This window comes from Mirounga angustirostris, unplaced genomic scaffold (genome assembly GCF_029215605.1).
Source record: "Mirounga angustirostris isolate CCGP_5_RB_7025 unplaced genomic scaffold, mMirAng1.0.hap1 SCAF_13, whole genome shotgun sequence".
In the NCBI taxonomy this organism is placed as follows: Eukaryota; Metazoa; Chordata; class Mammalia; order Carnivora; family Phocidae; genus Mirounga; species Mirounga angustirostris.
In genome coordinates this window covers 91,267,710-91,287,544 of record NW_026991721.1, presented here as the reverse complement: position 1 = coordinate 91,287,544, position 19,835 = coordinate 91,267,710, and the positions used below count along the sequence as shown (strand labels likewise).

At 49.6% G+C, this 19,835-nt stretch overlaps 1 protein-coding gene across 1 annotated transcript in view; it reads right to left on the bottom strand.

Annotated features, from left to right (window-relative positions):
- Positions 1–16,115, bottom strand: part of CLMP (CXADR like membrane protein) — a 98,809-nt gene extending 82,694 nt beyond the window's left edge. Inside the window, 2 exon segments of the mRNA XM_054512233.2 lie at positions 14,953–15,304; positions 15,754–16,115. Coding sequence (XP_054368208.1) covers positions 14,953–14,998 — 46 coding nt within the window. The 5' untranslated portion in view covers positions 14,999–15,304; positions 15,754–16,115.
- Between the last annotated feature and the right edge of the window lie 3,720 nt (positions 16,116–19,835).

The window sequence follows — 19,835 nt, the reverse complement described above, 5'->3', positions numbered from 1 at the left end:
CAGCCAGAGAAGCAGTGGGGAGCCTGGGGGCTGAGGGGCGCAGGTAAGAACAACAGGAATCGGGCGCCTGGGTGGCTCAGTTGGTTAAGCGACTGCCTTCGGCTCAGGTCATGATCCTGGAGTCCCTGGATCAAGTCCCGCATCGGGCTTCCTGCTCGGCAGGGAGTCTGCTTCTCCCTCTGACCCTCCTCCCTCTCATGTGCTTGCTCTCTCTCATTCTCTCTCTCTCAAATAAATAAATAAATAAATCTTTAAAAAAAAAAAAAAAAAAGAACAACAGGAATCGCTTGGGGCTGCAGCTTCCCACAAAGGAATGCCGCAGACCCCTCCATCTGCAGAGCTGGAAGGACCCAGAAATCTCTCCCCACTTTGCAGGGTGAAAACCAAGCCCCAGAGAGTGGGCTGCTCAAGGTCACTTCTCAACCACCTGAGGCAGGCCCCCAAATTGGCCTGTAAACTAAGAATGTGTGTTATTTCCAGAGTCAGACAGAACAACTATTTTATGTGGGTCTCTGCCCCCCATCACATGTCCTTTCCCCCGCTCCTCTGCTCCAGGCTCTGCCTGTCCGGCCTCCTGCCTCCTCCCCAAGATCCCCTCCCCGAGGCTCCCAGAGGCAATGCCTTCAAGTCACTATGTATTCACCCCACATTGTACACATTCTTGTTCCACTGTTGGCTGAAGTAAGACCTCACCCCTTATTGACTCTCCTTTTCCAAAACTCCTCTTCACTTCCGGTCTGTACCAAACATTAACAGTTTGGCATTTCATTACATTCTGCCTAACATCTTTCACCATTCCTTTCTCCTCTTGTCAGTCTGGTCCTCCCCCATCAGACCTTGATGAGCAGGGTCTTGGGTCACGTACTGGTCCACCTCCACCCACGGAACCAAGCACACAAGGGTTGCTCCATACTGGAAATCTGTATCTTCTTTAAAATCCACCCACAACCGAACCCTTCGAGATCCCAGGGAAAACAACACACACAGAAGAAATTGTTACACAACCAACCAACCCAAGTCAGAGACATCTCTCCCTATTATAAGACAAGTGACGGTTTGCTTTCTTGGTGTCAGGGTGGGATTCACATCACAGCAGAAATCAGCTTTGTCTGAAACAGCTCTAACTGAACGGCTGCACACATTCATCTCCCCAGGCCTGCCTGTCACTCCGTCCCTGGGGCTGCGCTTATTTCAGAGTCTCCACTGGGCGTGTGACTTGGAATAGAAAGAAAGTTGACAAATGTGGGTTATGCTTCTTTTTAGTCTGAGGCCGCTCTGCCAGCCCAGAAAGACAAATGTCTTTTCCTCCCTTGCCCGGTGCCTGTGATTTGAACATCTGACAGTCCAGTTCGAGAGCACAAGGATTGCAGAAAATAACACACCACCACCACCACGCGAAGGACTTGAACCATGGCTTTGACTCAGGTTTACTTTGAGAAAAGCCAAGGTCTAGAGAAGCTGTTGAGACCTAGGAGGATCTGGCAAACCACCTCCTCCCCTGGAGTACAGACTCAATCGCTTCTTGTTTGCAAGGCTGGGTTCAGCTCTGGTGACGAGGAGCCAGGCACCCAACAGGAAAACAAACACACAGGTTGTGAATACCGCTTTTGCAGTCTCCTTATTCCTCCAATAACTCAGTCCCGAGAGCCCACCGTTTGCCACACGTGGCTCTCGTATATGCCGTGCCCCTGTGCCTTTATTTCGTGGGTCTGAGTCCCCCACCCCACAAGCATAGCCTGCTGCCCACGCGTGCACTCTGGTTAATGCACTGTCTGCTCCTGACGGCGCTAGCCTCTCCCCAGTCCAAGGGAGGGCGAATCCCGGAAACTTCAGAGCCTTTGTAAGAACATCACCATTTCACAAACAGAAGAGCTTAGCCATGAATCCCGTCATGCCCATACAGCTTCAAGACACTCTCCAGCCTTTCACCCCAACTGGGTCACACATGGGACCCCGGACTCCTTTCTTCCTCAGCCTATAAGCCTACGTCTTGTGTGTCAATGCACATCCCTGAGGTTATGGCCAAGCTTTTCCCAGGGCAGATAATTCAGGTGCGAATCTTCCACTTCCCCAGCTCCTGTCAAAGGCGCCTTAGGTCCTGCTCTATAGCTTCTTAGATGTTTCTTATGTTCTGTGGGGATCTTGTATAGGTCCTAAAGGGTCTGGTTGAGAACCTCAGGGGCCTGAGATCCTGCCTGTCTCAACCAGCTCCTGGTGAGAACACTGCTGCTTGTCTGAGGACCACACTCTGAGTAGCAAGATGGTTGACCAGTAGAATGGTCTTCTTGGGACCGGCATGGTTTTAGCACTGAAAGTCCTATGTTCTGTGGCTGAGAAACCCCTCCGAGTAGCAACTTGGTTGACCAGTAGAATGGTCTTCTTGGGACCGGCATGGTTTTAGCACTGGAAGTCCTATGTTCTGTGGCTGAGAAACCCCTCCGAGTAGCAACTTGGTTGACCAGTAGAATGGTCTTCTTGGGACCGGCATGGTTTTAGCACTGGAAGTCCTATGTTCTGTGCCTGAGAAACCCCTCAGTCCTGGGCAAATCAGGATGGTTAGCCACCGTGCATCTTTAAGTCTCAAGCCTTCCCAGAGTAGAGAGTAGCTGTATCTGGCAACAACTTTTCATCGAGTGCACGCATGTTAGGTGAGCTGCGGCGGCCATGGGACCACAGAGGACGGGGTGGGGACAGTGAAGAGTCCTGCTGAGTGCTGTGGGATGCTGCTGCCACTCGTAAGGGAGCTCTTGGTCCTGCGGAGGAGTGGGACGAGCAGTGATTTGGGGGCCAGGAGAACTGGCTTCTTGTTCTGGTTCTGCTACTAACTAGGGAAATTTTCTTAACCTCTGATCCTTTTTTTTTTAAGATTTTTATTTATTTATCACAGAGAGAGAGAAAGCACAAGCAGGGGTAGCGGCAGGCAGAGGGAGAAGCAGACTCCCCGCTGAGCAAGGAGCCCGACTCGGGACTCGGTCCCAGGACCCTGAGATCATGACCTGAGCCAAAGGCAGACACTTAATAAACTGAGCCACCCAGGCGCCCCCCCCCCGATCCTTTTCTATAAAATAGAGGCTGACAATATCTGCCTCACCATGCTGTCATGGAGAGCTAATATATGCATAAGCGCTAAGCCTGGAAATAAAATAAAATAAAAATAACGAAGAGGGAAAATAAAATAAAATAAAATAAAATAAAATAAAATAATTTTATTGAAAATCTCTAAATCCCACCAGTGCTTTCTGTCGTTATTAACTGACTTGGGTCTCTCCTGCGCGCCCTGACTCAGTGATGTGCAGGGTAAATCCGCCAAGACAGAGGAGAAAGGAAAGAAGAAGACTTTTAACTCTATGTACCCAGGAAAGAGCCGTTCACCCCCAGAGGGCCTAAAAAGGGCCAGGGAATGAGTCGGCCAGCATGGCTGGGTTGGCCTTCTCTGCTAATGAAGCTAAAAGTTCAGATTATGCTGGAAGGAAAAGCCACATATTCCCCAAATTATTACAGTACATGGAAAATAAATCACCAAAGTGGAAAAGGCCTGAATGACTACAGGCTCCCCACCACCAGATGTAGAGCAGAGGGTTTTGGGGGTGTCTCGCCACCTCCCACCTATGGACCTGCTCACCGCACAGCTCTGACCATCCCCTTCCAAGGAGAGGGTGTAGGTCCTTTCAGGGAGCAGCTAAGTGTGGTCGCCCTCCCCAGGGGGTGGGAGGCAGGCTGGACAGGCCGCTCTACCTGCAGATATATCCACCATCTTCTGATCCATGCCTAAGATGACCCTTTCCTCGTTGGGGTCTTTTTGATGATAAAGAATCCTCATTAAAGATACTCTAGGAAGAGGTCACATCTTTACTTTTATAAGCTTACATTTTACATTCATTAACTTTTTCATTCCCAAGTTTGTTCGCTCATTCATCCATTTTCCAAGTATCGACTGAGTGCCAGCCACTGGGCTTGGTATCGCAGACAGTATGATCCTGTCCCCTGCTCGCCATCCCACGGCACTGATAGAGAACCCAGACTACTGTACGATGTGGCATACCTCCTCCAATGGGAGCAACGAGGTGCCACGGGAGTGCAGACGGGTGAGCCGCACTTTCTGCCCGGGACCGTCAGGGGGGCCTTCGCGGATGAGACCATGGTGGAGCCTGTGGTCTTGAAGGGGAGGTGGGCGCCAATCAGGGGGAAGGGGTGAAGAGGCAGCCAGGCAAAGGGAAATGTGTGGCCGACAGCATGGAGGTGCTGACGAGCAAGGTGCGAGGTCTGAGGGCAGACTGGGACACAGCCACCATTCACTTGGGGTCCGTGGAGAGCAGAACCTTTCAGGAGGACTTCTTTGCAGAGGGTGTGCGTGTGAATTTGGAGACGTGGGATGGGGGACAGAAAGGAAAAGAGGTGCACACCAAAGATGAGCTTTACAGAGTTCACACTTGTGTTGTCTTCTTCTCCCTCTGTATCTTTCTCTCTGGGTGTTTGTCCCTGTCTCGCTCTGTCTCTGTGTGTGTTTCTCAATCTGTCTTCTTTCTCTCTCTGTCTCTGTGTGTGTGTGTGTGTGTGTGTGTATCTGTCTCTCTGTCCATCTTTCTGTTCCTGTCTTCTTTTTGTCTCTGTCTTTCCATGTCTCTGCCTCTGTGTCTCTGTCTCTCCCTCTGTCTCATCTCTCTATAACTGCCTCTCTCTCTCTGTATGCATGTCTCTCTCTGTGTCTCTCTGCCATTAAGTGCCAGATCTGAGAGTAGGGCATATTGGGCCCAAAGAGAGAGAGAAAGAGCAAGGGAAGGTCAGGCTAAGGTGGCGGGCATGTGAGGGGCTGTCGCTGGATTCCTCAGGGCCTGGCAAGCTGCAGGACTCCGGGAACGGGGAGTGAGAGGCAGTGGAGCAGAGAGGGTGGCTGTGGAGAGGTGGCCCCGTTTCCGTCTCTCCTCCTTTGCGGGGCGGAGAGGGGAAGCGGGGGAGCCGGCTGCACTTGGCTATTGGCTGGAGCAGCCCAGGGGATGGAACTCCACCAGAGGGAAGCAGATGGAGAGCAGGCCTCGGCTGGTAACCCAGACTCTACCTGCCTGGCCCAGGGATCATTCTGAGCGGGAATTCTAGGTCTGCAGAAATCTGGGACACTCGGCTTCGCCCTGTTTAATGAAGAGGGATGTCACAGTCTCTGCTGTTCAGGTCAGTGGAAAAAACAGACATTTTCCTTCTCACCTTGAGGTTTTCCTGTCCTCCCAAATTTAAAAAGGAAATATAACTCAACACGTCTTGCCTGTGGGCGTTGGGTGCACTGCAGTCTAATTTTGGTTGGGACAAATGACTGCCTGAAAAGGGGAGAAGGCAGGGACTCACACCTCCTTCTAAGGCCACATCCTCAAATACCGGGCGCACCTTGGTGGTCCCCGAGCGACCTTCCATCTGTGCATCGCAACACGGACGGCTCTCGCCGGTCTCTTCACTCCCGTCTTCCCCTGATCAGGGCAGAAGCAGGAGACAGACGGAACGTATGCTAGAACACCTAACCTCTTTTTTTTTTTTTTAAAGATTTTATTTATTTGACAGAGAGACACAGCGAGAGAGGGAACACAAGCAGAGGGAGCGGGAGAGGGAGAAGCAGGCTTCCCGCTGAGCAGGGAGCCTGATGCGGGGCTCAATCCCAGGACCCTGGGATCATGACCTGAGCGGAAGGCAGACGCTTAACGACTGAGCCACCCAGGCGCCCCAGAACACCTAACCTCTTAAGTCTCACCTTTCTGACCTGTAAAATGGGGATAATTCGGGCCTCACCGAATTATCCCCATTGTGCTATCCTCCATCAGAGGATATAAGAAATTACTTGTACAGAAGTCCCTAGCACAATGCCAAGGACATAGCAGATGCTCAATAAAACATGACTTGACACCGAGAGCAGAAATGAGGCACGCCGTGTTGGCTCGGCCGGGGCAGCCCGAGAGGGCACAGGCATTCGGGAGCGTGCAGCAGGGAGGGCAGGGCCTGGGCAAAGGGGGCACGCCAAGATACCGGCCCCGAAGCCTACAGATACTCTGCCCAGTGGGGTAAGGAAGGGCACCTCTTGCCCAGGGCCAAGTGACACAAAATGTTCCTCTCCCAAAGTAGATGCAGGCAGTCATTTGGGGCACAGATAGAGTCTGTGCAACCTCTCGGGGTCCCGGAGCTGGGCGACGTTCCCCGAAGGACATCTAGGGATTTATCTACAGGGTGGAAGAGCAGCCATGGCCGAAGCTCTAAAGGCCGGCCTCGCTGACCTGGCATCCACTGACTTCAGGCAGAATATGCCCACGTTGCCCCCATCCCCATGGGCTGACCCTCTCCCAGCAAGGACACTCACGGTCATGACCACAGCCATTTGTTTACTTTGTACCCAGCAGAGCGCCGAGGTTCTTTACATGCATTACCTCACTTAATTGTCACGACAAACCTATGACGTTGTTATTAGAGGTAGGGACTGGGGGGAAAGGTAGGGGCGGGAAGGTGAAGGTCATGCGATCCCGAAGTGGGGGGTCTGAGGACCCCGGGGCCTGGCTCTTACAGAAGTTGCTGCATTGCTGGTCCACACGGAAGCCTTCTCTGCCTCCCCCACTCTTCCCTGGAAGAGTGATTGGAAATAATAGGAACTGTCACTGGAAGTAATGAGAAGTGACAGAGGCTGGGTTAGAGGCTCATTGCTCCAAGTCTGAGCCATCCCGACAAACCCAAGCCTAAATTTAAACAATGAAGTCACAAAGCAATTTCCCCCTCCGAGATTTGATTTCCCCGCCCTCCCACCAAGAAAAGGAAGACTACGGCAGGGGCCGAGTCTCTGTTCGATACAATGGATTTCTTTTGGAACAGAAAAGTCCTTCTTGGCTTGATCCCATTTGCTTTCCATGTGGACAAATACCAGTGACAACCCTGGGTGAGCAGACCACCATTCTTAATTAAGAGATCCAAATTCATCGATATATTTATTTCTCTTTTTCTTTTTTTAACATCCCCTGAGGGATGCAGAAGTAGAGGTAGCTATGTAGCTGGCAGGCTGTGATGAAGAATGAGCCCATAATTTTCAAGAGGCAAGGACAACGGGAGGTTCAGTCCCTCCAGGAAGCACCTGGCTGAATGCCAAGGACACACACCGCTTAAATATCCTTTCTGATGCTGATGGGGGTGATCCATCAACCCACCAGCTGTTTATTAAGCACCAGCCTCATGATGTGCAAGTGCTGTGAGGGACAGAGGAACATCAGGCCCAGTCCCTGAAGACCTACAGAGAAGAAATACCCTATTTCCACAAGACAGCTCATAATTAAGTTCCTTCCTCCTTGGGACTCCTAGAAATCTTGGTACTTTCCTCGATGCTAGCTAGCACTTTCATCTATCTGTAATTCCCTGTTCAGGCATATGTCGCCCCCACTGGGCTGAGTTCTTAGATGGTGGAAATTGTGCCTTTCGCATTAACGGGAATCTCGGAGCCTAGGATGGGGCCTGAACCAGACAATGCACCTCCCTTCTACAACCGTTTCGTGAGAGTCTATGGATGAGGTAGAAGTTGTGTACACGTGTAAGGGAGGCCAGCGAGCAGCTGCCAACACCCACGAAGCAGCATGGGCTCAGAGAAGCTGCTCCGTAAACACCAAGGCGTCAGTGGTTTAGCTTAGCTTCTCATTCTCTGCTGTTTCTATACCTTCCTGTTCCTCCGGCTCCTGTCCTTTCTCCTCCCCTGTCGCCTTCCCGACCTGAACTCTCCAGATCCCCCTTGCTGCCTCACTTCAGAAAAACCTCCCATATTCCACACTGACTGGGGAACCATTCTGAAGATGGTTGTTGCCCCTCTTCTCTGCCCCGTGGGCAGGAAGGAAATGGCTTTCTCTCCTGCTTTCTACTGAAATGAAGCAGCCTTCAATCTTATCGCCACCAGACTCTGGCTGATGCTAGACACACAGCGATCCCCCTGACTGTCACTAACAAAATAAAGGTTGTTTGACTTCAGCATTCCTTCCCACTTCGGTCTATATGGTGCCAAAGGAAATAAACTTTTATTTTTCCAGAATCCAGACAGCTAGGAAGTTCAGATAACTAAAAAAAAAATTTTTTTTTTTTTTTGGTACAGTCTGCATTCTTTTCAGAGGGGGGGGAGGTGGGCGGCAAAGAAGTGAAAACTGCTGAAAACAGGAATTTAACTAGAAAAGCAACATATAGGAAAAGTCATACCCAATCATACACCTTCATCACCCACAGTCTCAGGACTATGTGCTAATAAGAATAGCTCATGAATCTGACCCCACAGCAGGGCAAGGTCTCCACAGTAACCTCGAGTACTACAAGAGTCTTCTGATTAATCAGAAGAGCTAGTAATCCCTGTAAGATATATGCAGGAATTCTAAACCATAAACAATAGTCATCAACCCAAACAACCAAGATTAACCATTTGAATGGGGTAGGGGAAGGGGTAGGTGGGGGATAAATGTTCTCACTGAGTTTTCCACTGTGGAATTTATCATTTGGCATCCTACAAACAAAGCCTCTGCTTCTTGGTAACACAGAAGCCTTGATTTCAGAACTGTGTCCCTCTGGAGAAATGAAAAGCAAATGGTCTTTGGAATCTTAAGTGCTGGGATGGTGTCCTGGCTCAACTGTTTACTAACAGGGTAACCTTGAGAAACTTACTTGATTTCTCTAAGCCTCAGTTTATTTATCTGAAAAATGGCATAATAATTGACATTTACCCTCAAAGGGTGATTTAAGGATGAGGTAAAGTATGTTAATATGCTTTGCAAATTGTTAAACCTTGCACAAATGTTAGACATGAATTCTACTGTCATAATAATCTTACCCATATATGGGGCGCCTGGGTGGCTCAGTTGGTTAAGCGACTGCCTTCGGCTCAGGTCATGATCCTGGAGTCCCGGGATCAAGTCCCGCATCGGGCTCCCTGCTCAGCGGGGGGCCTGCTTCTCCCTCTGACCCTCCCCCTTCTCATGCTCTCTCTCTCTCTATCTCATTCTCTCTCTCAAATAAATAAAATGTTAAAAAAATAATAATAATAATCTTACCCATATAATCCCCTCTCAGGTATGACAAGTAACCTAATAATACACAATTCATATTTCAAAACCCAACCACAAGTTCAAAACCCATGCAAGGAACCCATTAAACGGCACACTTAATAGGTACACTTTGTTATATGTGAATTATGCCTTAATTTTAACAACTGAGGGAAATGCTTAACCCTTGCGAATAGTTTCACACACATTAGGCCCTCTACACAGAAGTCTACCCAGGTGTCCGTGCTTGGGCCTGTTGTGTAGTTAACTCTGCTTAGGATGAGGTCCTTTAGGTGAATATTTCAGTTACTAAACTTCTGGGGTATAGGTCTCTGATCATCCACCCTGACCTTCAGTGATGCCCCCTGGTGAACAGTGCTACATACAATATAGTTTCACTACTGCTCTCTTCACATTAGGTAGCTGGCCCTTCTAGATTTATAATCACATGCAACCAATTGCCATGAGTGAATGGTGCCTGGAAAAAATCAGATACTCATGGCAACACCCATGTATTCCTAAACACAACCCCATCTAAACCAACCAGCAAATTCTCAGAATTAAAAAAAAAATCAGAAAATGTTAGCGGTGTAAGGAAACATAGAGATAACCTCAGTCTAATAATCTCATTTTACAGAAAAAGAAATGAAAGAAATTGAGGCTCAGAGTGGTATGACTTTCCCAGAATAACCTAGCAAAATTATGAAGGAGCTAGAGCTATTGGTTTACCATTCTGCTCATTGCACACACACCCCTTTGGGACTTTGGGCATAATCCCCTTTTCCTGAATGTACCAGACATTCTACAAGGCACTGTAGAAGTTTCCAGGATTTCCACTTAAGATGGCTAAGTTGAAATGTTACGACATCTGCCCTATTTTTCAGACAGTTTCTCAACATAAAAACCAATGCCAATTATTCAGCATTTAGCTCATTTAACTGAAGGATCTGAAGAGCAATTGTGATCTTAGAGCTCAACTACATGGGCTGAAAAGGAAGAAGAGACTTTTTCTATTTCAAGAATGTGTGAAAGGACAGATTATGGAATAAGGGTTCTAGTCATGGCCCTTCTACGAAGCTAGCTGTTTAACTTTAGCCAAGTCCCTCTGAACTTAGGTTCCTTCTTCATCATAAAAATGGGGGTAGGAAAAAAAAGGGGGGGTAGGTTTAGATCAAGGATTTACTTGGGTAGGAGGGGCATCAGGAGGTCCCTAGAAGTTCTAGACAAAGTTCAACATATATGTGTCTTTTTCTAAGAAGTGGTTTCATGATTTTCATTAGATTCTCACTGGGGTCTGTGATTCCAAATTTTAAGAACCTTTGATTTTTATATAGTCTCTTAGCTTTCCCCCAGTTCTGACAATCTTTGACTCCATCTTTTAAAAATGCCTGTCTAGTTCATTACCATTAGGTACATTCATGAAATACACTCATGTGTATACTGCCCAGCTGAGTACAAGACAAAAATAGGATGAGACAAGACATGAGCCTACTGGGAATGTATCATTATTATGACCATCATCATTGATGTGGGAAGATGAAGGCAGGGCATGGAATCCTACTGAGACGTGTCATTGAACTACAGACCAATGGACTGTGCAGTCAAGCCTTCCTCAAACTCATTTCCTGGGAAACAAAGCTCCTTCCCCATCCTGGCAGAACTTTCAATGAAAAGTCTATTTTGAATCTGGTATTAATGAACTTGCCATAACAAAATAAGTTTGTGTAACAGATATATTATCTGGTCCCTGTCCATGTAATGTTCTGTGTATAATTTTTTTTAAATGGTACTGGTCCTATTTGCATTAATGGACAAGAAAGCCCAAAAGCAAGTTGAGTTAAAACTGGGCTCCTCATGGGGCGCCTGGGTGGCGCAGTCAGTTAAATGTCCAATTCTTGGTTTCAGCTCAGGTTGATATCTCAGGGTCATGAGATCAAGCCCCGCATTGGGCTCCGTGCTCAGCACAGAGTCTGCTTTCGAGTCTCTCTCCCTCCCGCTTGTGCTCGCTCTCTCTCTCAAATAAATAAATAAATCTTAAAAAAACAAAAACAAAAAACTAGGCTCCTCACAATTGTGTCATTCCACAGAGTAATAATCCCCCTCATCCTTCACCTCTCTTGAACTTAAGTGTTCCACATGTTTCAAAAATCTGATTATCTTAACAAATGGTCCACAGCTTTGAGTCTACGAAAGGTACTGAAAGTGGTACACAGTTGAATAAGACAGCCCCCTGTCTGCATGGAGCTTAGGCTCTCACTGGGCCACAAGATGAGCATTCGGATCACCATCACGCAAAACCACATTAACAGAAAGGCTACTGTGATTCTAACTTGGTTGGGGGAAATCGTGGATGGGCATATGAAGGAAGTGGTATTTGGGGTGAGATCTGGAAGGTGAACACGATTTTGATCTTCAGGGGCAGAGAGTAAGAGAGCATCTTTGGTGGAGGGATTATCATAAACGAAAGCATAGAAACAGAAAGAAGCATGGAGCATGTTTAGGGCACAGGAAAGAATCCCGATTCCCTGCAGGGTCGCCTGGGCTGGGAGGAGAGGAGTTGTGATTGACACTGTGTAACATCTTTAACCTGAGAATGAAGTGTTTGTACTCGATGTTATAAGCAATGGTGATTTCCAAAGGTTTTTGAAGGAAGGGACATAGAATTATAGAAATTTTGAATTAAAGATCTCCTTACCTCTGTTTTAGGGACAAGAAAGTCAGAACAAGAACCCAGGAAGTTTGCCAGATTCCTAAGTCCAAATTCTTTGCATTATACCAGCTGCCTCACGAGGTCACTCTGGTAGTTATGTGTAGGGTGGAGAAGAGCGTTCAGGCAGGAGACCAAAACGGCAACCATTATAGGAGTCCAAGTGAGAATTTAAGGTGGAATAACGAGGACCTAAGCATGAGGGAGGGGGAGGCAGTGGCCAGAGGAGGGGCTGGGGCTGGGGGAGCCCATGAAGTATCCCCTCTCTGTCCTCCATGGAGCTCAGAGCATTACTCGTTCATTTACATTAGAGAGGTGCGGCATTTGATTTCACTCACTGGCAGGTCCAGAAAGCATGAAGTCAACTGGTCCACCCCTGCTCAGATTATGAATTCTTAGCCCTCCCAATTCCCCTTCAGTACTGTGCATTCTCTAGAAGAGGCCAGAAATGCTGTGATCAGCAGCAGCCCTGGAACTGTTCCTTTAAGGGACCAGTAGAAGATTTTAGGATTCAGGCAACTCTGAGGGTTTTCTTTCTGACTTTGCTAGAGTGCCAGGCATACCATGGTTCAAAACCACTTAGCAAATAAGGTTCATCCAGCCCACAGGAGTGCTTCCCTAGGGGCTTCTGACCCATGAAGGAATGTCAGGCATAGAGGGGTCCCTTCAGTGGCTGGTCTCTGGATCACCAACATCACCTCAGGTCTCCTGCCTTGTCCCTCATCCGGACCCTTCAGCTCATCAACTCTGTGACTTTTTACTTGAACTGGGGTGTCAGAAGTCTGAGTATGTCTGACAAAGAACACAGACGTGGCAAAAGCTGAACAGTAGGTGTGAATGACAGATATCCAGCTGTGCAGAATGTTAAGTCTGTAGTCTACGTTTTCCCTTCCACGCGGCCTTTCGTTTGCACTAATTTTATAAGGACAGAACCAACAAAGAAATCATGGAGGCAGCTTCTATGATAAAGAGACTATCAGCCCAACAGATTGTTTTCTCACCAAAGGAATGGTCACACATAATCGGCACTCAGTAAAGAAGGGACCGTGAATCAGTGACATCTTTTGATGACTATTTTCAGTTCCTCTTTCTCAAGAACTAAGAGGATGACTATTATCAAGGTCAGCCACTTGATTTCAACTGACCGTGCGGGACAAAAGTCACTTTTCACTTTCCACTATCAACTGTGCCCCAATGGTGCTTATAGAGAGCCGGGGTTCAAACACGCTTAGCTTAGTTTTCTATCCCTTCCGCACACCCCTCCTTCCCCAGTGAACCTCCCTGAGGGCAGGTTCACCCTGACCTTTAGAGGGCTAAACTGGATTTCACTAACGAAGAACATTTTAAGTCCTTCTCTAGTGACAGGAGGCTGTACACAGGGTGGGTTAGCGAGCAGTCTCTCAAGACAAACAACCTACATTCAAATCCCATCTCTTTTAATTATGAGCTTATGGCCTAGAGCAAGTTATCTGACCTCTTTACACCTTGACTTCTTCAGCTGTAAAACGGGGAAAATAACAGTGTGTAGCCCATAGGATTGGCGTGAAGGGTAAATGCGTTAACAAGACAGTTCATATCAAGTGCTCAGGGTTGAGTATTTAAAGAATTCCAGGTGTTTTTGGTAAGGGGGCTCTGAAGTTCGAGTCTAGTGAACATCTGGTGATCCACAGCTTAGGGCCAGAGGCCAGTAAGGGTGACAAAGTTGCCATCGGGCTACACCAGCTGTGCATAGGAGCAGGATTGCAATACTTGGCCAGTATGAGCCAACACTTCAGGCTAATGCACCTTTTTTATTCCTCTACCTGGGTGATTACCAACCCGAGGCTGGCCTAGAAAAGACACGCTTGTGGCCTAGTCAGGTTGTAGGTTTAAAAACAAAAGCGAGAGAAAGCTCTAGAAATCCACATCAGGGTAGCTTTTTAGGGCTTCTTCACTTTGGTGTGGGGGGTTTTTCTAGACATCAGGCCCTGTCACACCCCTGGTGTTTCAGGCTGTCAGAGCTACAAGGGATTTAGGAACAGTCTAATTTGCTTGCTTTGGAGCTAAGGAAAGCGAAGCCCCGGGTACTGAGTTGTCCAAGATCACCCAGCTGGTCAGTTCAAAACCAGGACTAGTTCTCAGGAGGTCTGAGCAGTGTTCAGTCTGAGGTTCTGGGCAGTGTTCACTCTAACTACACCCAACTGGCTCTTTGGTCTTCTGGACCCTGGCTAACTTTTCATCCTGTCCCCAGGGAGCCCCCACGCTTCCCTGGTGCATATCATGGCTTTTCTTTGGCTCTCCTGCCTGCCTTCCCGGGCCCCTGGCGCCTCAGACACTGCTGGTCTTCCTGCCGGCTCTCGTCCATCCACATCCTTGTTGCTACTCTCCTGCCCTGTCCTGCAAACCTGCTTGCTGCCAGCCCAAGTGAGAATGTGCCCCAGGGCCTCTGGGCTTTCAGGAGTCCCGCCTGGGTGACACCCTGGTGGACACCTTGAGAGCTCTTCTCTTCGCCCCAGAACCTGTTTCTCCTTGTCCTCTTCCACTCCATTTTTTTTTTTTTCTGTCTTCCTGACACTCCGCTGCTCAATCTCCCTCAGTCTTGCGCTTCTGCTTCATATTCGCGTTTTCCTCTTTTCTCTCGAGCTCCCAACCCCTTCCGCTTCTTCCTCCTCTTGCCCTCCCTGGGTCATTCCCCCCGGTCCCCGGTCCTGCCTGTGCTCTGGCCTTTTCCCTCTCCACCTTTCTGTCTCCTCCGTCTCTTCCTCCATTCCCTCGCGCTTCCCCTCCGACACATCTGTTTCTAATCTGAGCCCTCGAGGCGCCTGTTTGAAACAAAAAAGCTCCCCCCCCCCCCCCAGGAACCTGGCACAAAAATTCCTGAAGAAACCTTCCTGCCTCCCCCAACTCTCCCGCTCCCCCCCTCCCCGATACTCCCGAAACTAAACACCAGCCACCCCCCATCGCAAACCCCTCCACCTCAGACGGTTCACGGCCAAACTCCACCAGCAAACGCCCCCAGCCCCCAGCCTGCTCCCGGGCCCAGATGTGTGAGGCATTTTCGATGGCCGACTGGGCGGGCCTCGGCTGCCAGATGTGCGCCTCCGGAGCGCCGAGCAGGCACCGAGCCGCCGGCTCTCCGCGGGGGCTGCGGGGACCAGCGTTCGGAGCCCGGGTCGGCGCGGCCGCGGGGCTGCGTGCGCCGGGGCCGCCGGCGGGTCTCCCGCGCTCGCGAGCACTCACCTAGCCAGAGGAGGAGGAGGAGGAGGAGGAGGAGGCGGCGGCTCATCCCGATGCCCGGGCGCGGGCACTTCCCCGCTCAGCCGCTGCTGGGCTCCGGGGCGGCCGGGCGCAGCCGACGGACCTTGGACGAGCTGGGCGCGGCGCCTCGGGGTGCGCGCGGGGCGGCTGCGGCCATGTGCCGGCGCGGGAGCCCGCCCCGCGCCCCGTCCCCGCGCCCGGTCCCCGCGCCCCCCGGCGCAGAGGGGGCTTCCAGCGCTCGCCCGGCAGCTCGCGCCCGGACGGGAGCGGGGACCAGGGTCGCGGAGGGAAGAGCCAGGCGGAAAGACGGTACCGCTTCGCGGAACACTTTTCCCTGTTTGGAAAGAAAAAGAAGTGAAGAAAGCGGGGCGGGGGGGGGGGGAGAGTGAGCTGGAACCACATGGTCGCCTCCCACCGGCAGCCCCTCCCTCGCCCCCACCCCCCGGCGCCCCCGCCCGCGCCCGCCCTCGCAGCGCTGGGCCCGCCGCCGGGGCCCGCGGGCCGGGAGGGCAGGGGGCCGGGCCGCACCGGCTGGAGCGGAGGAGCGGCGACCCCGCGGCCACGAGCGGAGGGCCGAGAGAGGCCTTGCCGGGCTTCTCCGTCTCGGTTCCCACTTTGTCCCTCTCCCACTTCTCTCCTGCATCTCCTTTCCTCGTCCCCCCCAACCCCCGCTCACCCCCTCTGCTTCCACTTCTCTCACGGATCTGCCCTCCCTCTCGCCCCCATCTCCTCTCTCTCCCCATTTCTCTCCCATTTACATTCTTCTGGCCTCCCCTCTCTCACCTCCTCCCTCCTCTCCTTCCTTCCCTCGCGCCTTCTCCCCTCTCCTCTGCGCTCCCTGTCTGGTTCTGTCAGAGGAAACCGCAGGCTGACCAGGAGGACGATTAGGCGTGGAGGGGACAGCTTAGACAGCCTAGCAGCCGGCTGCTTGTTGCTCTCCTGGTTCCGCTGCCTGTGCTGGCGTCCCAGCCACCGTTTGCCTGGCCTGTCCTTGGCCTTTCGCGCTCGCTCTTTCTCCTTCTGCCGACAGTAGAGCAGCCCATCCTCAGATCCAGATCCGGGCAGAGCTAAGCTAGCCTTCACCCCCGGGGAGTGGGGGCCCGGAACTCCGTGGAAGCGGTCCGCTAGGAAGCACTGGAGCAAACTGCACTGCGCGTGGTGCTGGCCAAAATAGGCATCAGTCCCTTTCAGAACAAGGCAGAAGGCATGGAATTCCCTCGGCGCGGGAGGGCCGCGCTCTGGGGCTCCAGGGACCTGGCCTCTAGGCCCTCCAGGGGCCTAAGGCCAAGGGGAGGGGGGCGTCCGAGCGCTCCGGGGTGGGACTCTGGAGTCTGCCCTTGAGAACCCTGAAGCCGGGACAGGCGGGGACTAGAGAAGGAAAGGGCAGTAGCAGCCACGCTCAGGTCTCCACTGCCTGGGGCTCATGCAGTGCACACGTGTCCTGGCCTCTGAGAAGTCCTGGACCTGCACTCACTGATTCCCAGACTCTGGATATCCCTAGCGCTGTGGCTTTTCCTTCAGCCATGGGGAACGGCTCACCTTCGGCCTCACCCGTGTCTATAATTGGGAGCTGGGGCCAGTGCTGTGAGGAGTGGGGTTGCTGTAGGAGAGAAGAACCCCTGTAGGCCTGGCCGGCTGCCTGATCATACATTTGCCCCCTTTTTTCCAGTCCTCTTTCTAGGGGTCTTCGATCCCAGCAGCTGTATAGCCCTCTCTAGTCTTTTTGGTTTTAATGAAAACCAACCCATTTCCATAGATGAGGAAAACAGAGGTATGGGACTCTCACAAGGTCACTCAGAAGGGATAGCAAAAGCAGGGGCTGTTGAAGGGGCTTTGGGATCAGCTGTAGGTTGCTTTAGAATTCCAGCATTTATTCATTGCATCCCCCCTTCTTCAGTAACTATTTATTATGCATCTACTCTGAGCCAGGTGCTTTTTTTAAAAAATTTTTTTATTGTTATGTTAATCCCCATACATTACATCATTAGTTTTAGATGTAGTGTTCCATGATTCATTGTGCATAACATCCAGTGCTCCATTCAGAACGTGCCCTCTTTAATACCCTTCACCAGGCTAACCGATCCTCCCACCCCCATCCCCTCTAGAACCCTCAGTTTGTTTTTCAGAGTCCATCAACTCTCATGGTTTGTCTACCCCTCCGATTTCCCCCCCTTCATTCTTCCCCTCCTGCTATCTTCTTCTTTTTTTTTTTCCTTAACATATATTGCATTATTTGTTTCAGAGGTACAGATCTGAGATTCAACAGTCTTGCACAATTCACAGCGCTTACCAGAGCACATACCCTCCCCAGTGTCTATCACCCAGGCACCCCATCCCTCCCACCCCACCCCCCACTCCAGCAACCCTCAGTTTGTTTCCTTAGATTAAGAATTCCTCATATCAGTGAGGTCATATGATACATGTCTTTCTCTGTTTGACTTATTTCTGAGCCAGGTGCTTTTTTTAGGTGGTGAGGACACAAAGTGAATAGAGGCTTGGTTATTGACATTTTTTTTTTTAATATTTGGAACTAATATGTCAGGGCACCAACTATAGATTAGGAATTATATTAATTATTTAACATTTATCTGTGCATTTAATTCTTATAACAATGCTAAGGGATAGGCATTTTTAGTTCCATTTTAAAGATGAGGAAACCATAACTTAAGAGATTAATATCTTGCTGCAGGTCACAAAATAGTAAACCCCTCCTCTTCAGGCTCAGTCGGTTAAGCGTCTGCCCTCAGCTCAGGTCATGATCCCGGGGTCCTGGGATGGAGCCCCTGATCTGGCTCCCTGCTCAGCGGGGAGTCTGCTTCTCCCTCTCCTTCACTCAGCTAGTGCTTTCTTTCTCATGCCCTCTCTCTCTCTTTCAAGTAAATAAATAAAATAAGATAAAAACACCTCTCTTGTACTATTAATATTCTAATTTAATATTATAAAATATTATTTTTTATATTATAAAAGATTTTAAAGCTCTGAGTATTTTCATTTTCCATTTCATACTTCTTGTCTAATAGGGGAAATCAAAATATTCACAACTATAATTCATATGTGAATGTGTTGAGAAAATGTTTATTCTTGGGCGCCTGGGTGGCTCAGTTGGTTAAGCGACTGCCTTCGGCTCAGGTCATGATCCTGGAGTCCCGGGATCGAGTCCCACATCGGGCTCCCTGCTCTGCGGGGAGCCTGCTTCTCCCTCTGCCTCTGTCTCTCTCTCTCTCTGTCTCTCATGAATAAATAAAATCTTTAAAAAAAAAAAAAAGAAAATGTTTATTCTTCTTAAAGGCTGAGGAAGGTGGGAGGGAAAATATATAGGGAAGGTGACTTTTTGTTATTTCTGCTTTAAAATTTTATTAAGTATTTTGCATAATTCAGACTTACAGAAAAGTTGCAAGAATAGTACAAAGACTTCTTGGATATTCTTCACCCAGACCCCTCCTTTTTCTTTCTTTCTAAAGGAGATATTTTTGCAAAAGTTTTAAAGCCCCGGGGCGCCTGGGTGGCTCAGTTGGCTAAGCGACTGCCTTCGGCTCAGGTCATGATCCTGGAGTCCCGGGATCGAGTCCCGCATCGGGCTCCCTGCTCGGCGGGGAGTCTGCTTCTCCCTCTCCCACTCCCCCTGCTTCTGTTCCCTCTCTCACTGTGTCTTTCTCTGTCAAATAAATGAATAAAATCTTTAAAAAAAAAAAAGTTTTAAAGCCCCATCTTTAATCCCCTCAGCACTGTGGACTTTCTTCTGAACCGGGAGACACCATTTATTGCTTGAGGGCTGGTATGCAAAGGAGGACAGATGCCTGTGGGTGTAAGCAGGCGTGTGTTTAAACCTACATTGCTCAAGCTGAAGGTAACAAGGCTTCATTCCAAGTCATTAGTCATCAGCATAGGAAGTGGGTTGACTAGCCTTAGATTAGGTCATAAACACTTGGTTTTCCCAGGTCCAGAGTCTTAGAAACAGTAGATATTTGGCATATGTTCCTTGGAAAGAGTCTTTGCATCCCCGAAGATGACTGTCCCTCTCTCTGAAGGCTCTTTTCTATTATCCTGCATCTGTGGGCCCAAAGAGGAGAGTGCCTCGGGATGGCTCATAACTCAGCAGCCCATTGCCTACCTACACTATGTCCCACAGTGACTGGGCTGGGTGCCATGGGACTCCAAAGAGGTATGTGGCAGTTCTTACCCTAAATGGACCTCTCCATCCAGTGGGAGAGAAAACATCAACATGTGAAATGTTGCAACAAGAATACAAGAAAATTATGTAGTTAAGTGCCCGAGTAAATTATCCTGACAGTAAGAAACACTGCGAATTCTCAGGAAGGAGGGAGAGCTGTAGGCTGGATGGTTGTGAAGTTTCCTTGGGAGAACAAGGCTTGAGTCAAACCTTGGGGGATGAATAGAAGAATCTCATTAGGTGAGAGGACCTGGGGAGGATCATTGGTGGGCATTTCTGGACAATGACGTAGAAATAGGAACAGTGTGGTGTATTCAGGGGGCATCGAATGAGATGAAGTACATGAAATAAAAAATTGGTGTTGAGGAAAAATGCCCCAGAACAGTTAGCCTGAGGCAAAAATGGTGGAGTCCTGAATGTGAGGCAGAAGATTCTGGAAACTATTCTGCAGTTTCTACAGATTCCTTGAAAAAATTTTAGCAAGGGGGACTTTGATGAGAACCATATTGTAGGAAACATAAATTGGCAGTTTTTGCCCAGAGGTGACCCCAATGTTTGGCCAAGGGTGGAAGGTTTTAGCACCCCTTTCATATCCATTAGACTCCCTCCCCCCATGCTTTAAGGATGACAGTTAACATTTTCTCAATATTTTCCTCTTCCTTTTTTTTTTTTAGATTTTATTTATTTATTTGAG